Raw genomic sequence first — 5,958 nt, forward strand, 5'->3', positions numbered from 1 at the left:
CTGCCTTATTGTCGCACCATAGATCTGCCGGACACAAAGTATTATTCAGTATGATTTTAATCGAATTATCAACTGCCATCAGTTCTCTACATGCTTCACTCAGTGACACATACTCTGCCTGACATGTTGACAAAGACACATACGTTTGTTTGTGAGTTCTCCATGCCACTGAGTCTCCAAAGATTTTAATTACGTAACCGCTTGTGGTTAGAGACCCTTTGCAGTCGCCAAAACTGGCATCGGAGAATGCTTCCAGCCCTTGCTGCCTTCCACAGTATCTTAGACCATAAGATTTGGTCCCTGCCAGATACCGAAACACTCTTTTAACCATATTCCAGTCTTCGTTAGTCGGACTTATTTGATGCCTACTCAGCACATTCACTGCATAGCTTATATCCGGACGTACAGTATTGGTAGCATATAATAAGCTCCCAACAGCCTCCCGGTAGGGAACGCTTTCAGTCGATCTGGACTCATTCAAGTCAATCTGCCTTTCTGATTGCTCTCTTTGTTTTCTTTGTTGATTTAACACGTGACCTGTGACCATAGGAGTTTTCACTGGCTTAGAATCATCAAACCAAAACTTTTTAAAGTATCTTATTTATGTAATTGGTCTGGGTTAAAGTTAGAACTTGGTTTTCTCTGTCTCTTCTGACTTCAATGCCTAAAAACGATTTAACTTCTCCTAGGTCAGTCATTTCAAACTCACTTTGCAGTCTTTCCTTCACAGACTTCAATTTGCCAGAATCATTACTTGCTATAAGCATGTCATCAACATAGAGAACCAATATCAGGATTTTATCTGCCTCATGCCAAGTAAACAGGCAAGGTTCCAAGATATGAGATCTCAGACCTATTTTCGTTGCTGCCTCAGAGAATCTTTCATGCCATTTTTTCGGACTGACTTTAAGGCCGTAGAGGGCTCTCTGAAGCTTGCATACCTTGCTTTGTTTTTCCAGATCGGAACAGACCAAACCTTCTGGTAACTCCATATATATGTCGTCGTCAAGAGTACCATTTAAAAATGCCGTTTTAACGTCAAGCTGACATGTATCTAAATTTAATTTATTGATTACAGCCAAAGCAGTCCTTATTAAAGTCAGTCTTGACACCGGGGCGTAAGTCTCCGTAAGATCATACTCATTTTTATCTTTAAAACCCCGTATTACCAGCCGTGCTTAGTGTTTCTCACATCCTTGAGCATTTACCTTTTTCTTAAGAACCCATCGAGAATCGATGATATTCGGACGTTTACCATTTACCAGTCCTGCAGGTCTGTTTACCAACTTCCAGACTTGATTCTTTGCCATTGAGTCAAGTTCTTCTTGGATGGCTTGATTCCAGCCTTCTTTATCCACAGCCTTCATTGCTTCTTTATATGAAGCTGGATCTTTATTTATTTCTGCCAGCAAAGAGTGGTAAACTAGATCTTCCGCATAAATGGCATTATTTCCTGACGTTTCAGTATCACCGTTCTTAAAAATTAGGTCTTTTGTTAATTCTTCCCCGAGAGCTAAGCCCGCAAAGCTGACGTCCTTTACACGACTTTCTTGGACCAAGTTGGCCTCCATTGTTTCTATCAGCCTTTTCGGCCTTCCTCTTTTCCGTTGTACCACCGGGGGCGCTTCCTCCGATGACACTGTCTCTTCTCTTTCCTTTTCGAATTTTAAAAACCACTCGTCTAATTTAATATCTACAGTCACATTTTCCCAGTTTTTAATTGAATTTTTACCAAAAACGTCTCCATACACAAAACGCTCCTTAAATCTGACGTCCCGACTTTCATAAAACTTTCCTTCGTCCGGACAAAGCAGACGATACCCTGTCGGCGTGTATCCTACCATAACTGCTCGTTTCCCTTTTGCATGGAATTTAGTTTCAGTGTTTCTCTGAACTCTCAAATACGCGATGCAGCCGAATCTTTTCATCTGACTAAGGTCTGTCCTTTTATTCGGAGCCAGCTTCATTAAAGGGATTTCCATGTTATTTGAGCGATGTGGAGTACGATTGTACGCAAATACAGCTGCGTTTAGTGCCAAGTCCTACATGTTTTCCGGGAGCCCCCAATCACATATCAGAGCTCGGACTTTCATTTGAATTGTTTTGTTCAGCCTTTCTGACGTGCCATTATGTTCAGGGGTGAATGTTTTTACTGCTTTATTTGTTTCGCAGGGGATTACAAAATGCTTTCAACGCTTTAAATAAAAGAAAGGCACAAAGGATAGTCGCTTCGGCGTGTAATCGTCGTCTTCTTCCTCTCTCCTTCTCTGGCGAGGCGTGCGACTGTCCTCGCTGAGCCCTCGTACACGAGTGAGTGCCACCTGCCGAGCGTGGTGACGCACGAGGTGGGAGGCCGGGAGAGAGCGCAGCGACCGACGTTGCATGGCAGGGTGTGGGTCCCCGCTTGGTCGGTAAGAAAACCCGAACATCCCGCCCGCCTCGATCCAAGAGCGAAACCCTAGTCACCGCCCGCCGAAGCGGGGGGAGTCCCTCGATCGTCCGTCGCAGGGAGGCTAGAGTCCGCAGATGCCACAGGGAGACGCGCAAGCTTGACAATGGGCCGCACGTATTCGCCGGTGGCTGTCTTGACGGCAGCAGCCCGGACTAGTCCATCGGATCCAGCAGGGTGTATGCGGGTGATACGGCCCAGAGGCCAGCGTCCGCTGGACTGTAGCAGCGTCGGGTCAAGAAGAACCACCAAGTCCCCCACCGCGAAGTTCCGACGGACAGCGCTCCATTTCGGTCTCTGTTGGAGAGTATTTAGATACTCACGGCCCCAGCGCGTCCAGAATTGGGCGCGAACGGCCTTGACGAGCTCCCAGTGCGTGAGCGGGTCCAAATTCTCTGCAGCGGGGGTAGCTTCGATGATGGAGTCGACGGGAGCCCCGATGAGGAAATGTCCAGGCGTGAGCACTTCGAGGTCAGAGGGATCGCCAGACAAGGGCGTCAACGGGCGGCTATTCAACACGGCCTCAATTCCAACGAGAACCGTAGAGAACTCTTCATACGTTAGATGACGAGAGCCGAGCACACGGTGTAGATGGCTCTTGGTCGACTTGACCGCGGCCTCCCAGAGTCCTCCAAAATGTGGCGCGCCAGGAGGAATGAACTGCCAGGAAACCCCCTGGGAGGCAAGAGTCCCGGCGACTAGGTCCCAGTCAAATTCTGCGCCCTGCAATGCCTCGCGGAGCTCCAAATCAGCTCGACGGAAGCAGGTGGCGTTGTCGCTCCAAAGCTCGGATGGTCGGCCTCGACGACCGGTGAAACGGGTGAGAGCACCCAAGAAGGTGGCCGCGGAAAGGTCGCCGACAAGCTCCAGATGCACGGCTTTGGTGGTCATGCACACGAAGACAGCGATGTAGCCCTTTGTGGTCCGGATCCCCCGTCCCTTCGATGTAAGCACGGAGAAGGGCCCGGCGTAATCGACTCCGGTGCGACCAAAAGCGCGAGACGGCGTGACGCGAGACGCGGGCAGCGGAGCCATCAACTGGCTTGAAGAGCGCGCCTGTAACCGGGCACAGATGACGCACCCTCTAATGTGAGCCTTGATTCTGCGTGGCCCGCCGAGAATCCAGGCACGCCTGGAGACGTATGCGCTGGTAACGCGATATCCACCGTGGAGGGCGCGTGCGTGAGCCCAAGAGACCACGAGTCGAGCGAGCGGCGATGTTCCGCTGAGGATGGGAGGGTGCTTCTCTTCGTAAGACAGCGATGAGTGATCGAGCCGCCCGCCAACACGCAGAACTCCGTCGGCATCGAGGAAGGTGGCAAGAGAGGTCAAAGGGCTCCGTTTCGGAAGACGTTCACGCTTCCGCAGGAGTGCCAACTCATCCCCAAACGTCATCGATTGACTCAACCGAACGCAGGCCAGAAAAGCGTCCTGAATCTCAGACGGCGTCAACGGCGAAAGCACAGAACGGGTGGGCATGCGCCGCAAGCGGTGTCGCACCCATCGACGAACGCGCACGAGGAGGCCCAATACAGCGCGCAAGCTCGAGAAGAGCTGCAGCAGGTCCGATTCAGGCGCGCGGAAGGCGCAGCAAAGTGAGAGCGTGGGCGTGGGTGGAGGCAGTGTCTCCTGGGGCCAAGACTTGTCGTTCTGGGCCAGCCACGTGGGGCCTCTCCACCACAGGGGCTGCTGTCGGAGACCACTCATGTCGGCACTTCTGGTGGCTAGGTCGGCCGGATTCGATTGCGACGGCACGTATCGCCAGGCACTGGGTGGCAGGACCTCCTGGATCTGAGCGACGTAGTTGTCGACGAGCACGTTGTTGGCCGGCTGATCGGAGCGTATCCAGTGGAGCACAATTTGAGAGTCGCACCAAGCGTGGCAGTGCTCGATCGCGACTCCCAACTCGCTGGCTGCTGAGCGAAGAAGCTTGGCGGCGATGAGGGCCGCTCGCAATTCTAGACGTGGGATGGTCATGCGAGCGGCGGGCTCGGTCATCAGCTTGAGCGCGCGGATGGGCGCAAGCTTAGTACGAGCGAGAAGCATGTGGCAGAGAGCGGGCCCATCTGAGAACTGCAGCCGCGAATATACAACAGCGGCCATAGCACGGCGACTGGCGTCAGAAAACACGTGCAGCTGGACATTCGACGACGGAGACATACCAATCCAACGAGGCAGAGAAAACCCGGAAATGGCCTGCAGCTCGGCGGTGAAAGCGGTCCAGCGGCGAGTCATGGAGGACGGTACGTTCTCGTCCCAGTCCAAGCGCGCGCGCCACAGGTCTTGCAGTAAAAGCTTGGCGTTCAACACGATCGGGGCAAGCCAGCCGCACGGATCGAACAAGCCTGCGAGCGTGGCGAGCATGGATCTCTTTGTGGTTTGAGATTCGACAACGGGCGGCGTCAAATGGAAGAAATCCGAGGGTGGGTCCCAGCCTACGCCCAGTTCGCTGACGAGGCCTTCAACACTGAGCTGATCCCAAGTAGGACGGAGGCGGACGTCTTCGGGAAGGTCTTCAAGAAGCTCGGGCGTGCTGGCAACCCACTTTCGCAGAGGGAAACCGCCCGCTTGAAGAAGTCCGATCAGCTGGTCGCGCAGACGCTTGGCCGAGCCGATGTCATCAGCGCCGGAGAGGATGTCATCAACGTAGCGATCGTTCATCACCACTGGGACGGCCTCGGGCCAGCGGCGGCCGTCATCCTCACACAGCTGCTGTACGACCCGTAGTGACAGGTACGGGGAGCACGAGGCACCGTAGGTAACGGTGAGCAGTTGGTAGTGCGTAGGTGGCTGCTTTGGGTCGGAGCTCCACAGAATGCGCTGCAGGTCGACATCGCGTTCATCAATCAGGATCTGGCGGAACATCATGCGAACGTCAGTACAGGACGCAATCCGGTGACGACGCCAACGCAGGAGCACACTGGGAAGAGCCGTCTGGAGCCGAGGACCAGCATGGAGCACGTCGTTTAGGCTATAGCCACTGGAAGTCGGGCTCGACGCGTTGAAAACAACGCGCAGTTTGCGACCTTGGTCGCCGTGCTGCCAAATGCCGTGATGTTGGATATAGTGCACTGGACGGTGCGATGCAGCGAGTTGGTCATCAGTAAGGGGGTTCATATGACCGAGGGCAATGTACTCTGCCATGAACCGGGCGTACTCAGAAGCCATCTCAGGAGTCCGCTGCAGCCGACGATGCAACGAGCGCAAACCCGCGGTGGCGCCCTGCAGACTGTCACCAAGGAGGCGCACAGCGTCATGTTTCAGCGAAAGTCGCACAATGTAACGCCCGTCGTCAGCGCGATGATAATCGGCAAAGATTCGCTCGCATTCCACATCCTCAGGCGCTCGGCGGCTGACATGTGGCACCTCCTCGATCTCCCAGAATCGCTGGAGCTGCGCAGCCAGCTCTTGATCCCAGGGCGACTGAGTGTTCGTGTGCAGAGTTGTGCCTGCGATGAGGGCGTTCGAGCCCAGGCCAGGGGCCCGGCCGACGAGAGTCCAGCCAAGAG

At 53.8% G+C, this 5,958-nt stretch overlaps 1 protein-coding gene across 1 annotated transcript; it reads right to left on the reverse strand.

Annotated features, from left to right (window-relative positions):
• Positions 1 to 2,458: 2,458 nt before the first annotated feature.
• On the reverse strand, positions 2,459 to 5,617 carry LOC149375545 (uncharacterized). Its single transcript, XM_089598731.1, has one exon. The coding sequence runs from the start codon at positions 5,615 to 5,617 to the stop codon at positions 2,459 to 2,461; it is 3,159 nt and encodes a 1,052-aa protein (XP_089454857.1).
• Positions 5,618 to 5,958: the final 341 nt, after the last annotated feature.

This window comes from Copidosoma floridanum, unplaced genomic scaffold, assembly GCF_036245765.1.
Source record: "Copidosoma floridanum isolate Cflo_tuat_1 unplaced genomic scaffold, Cflo_Japanese_pri ptg000006l, whole genome shotgun sequence".
Lineage (NCBI taxonomy): Eukaryota > Metazoa > Arthropoda > Insecta > Hymenoptera > Encyrtidae > Copidosoma > Copidosoma floridanum.

What these genes read in the sequence shown, in the direction of transcription:
- LOC149375545 (XM_089598731.1), bottom strand. Translation starts at nt 5,617, where the DNA reads ATGGCTTCTGAGTACGCCCGGTTCATGGCAGAGTACATTGCCCTCGGT.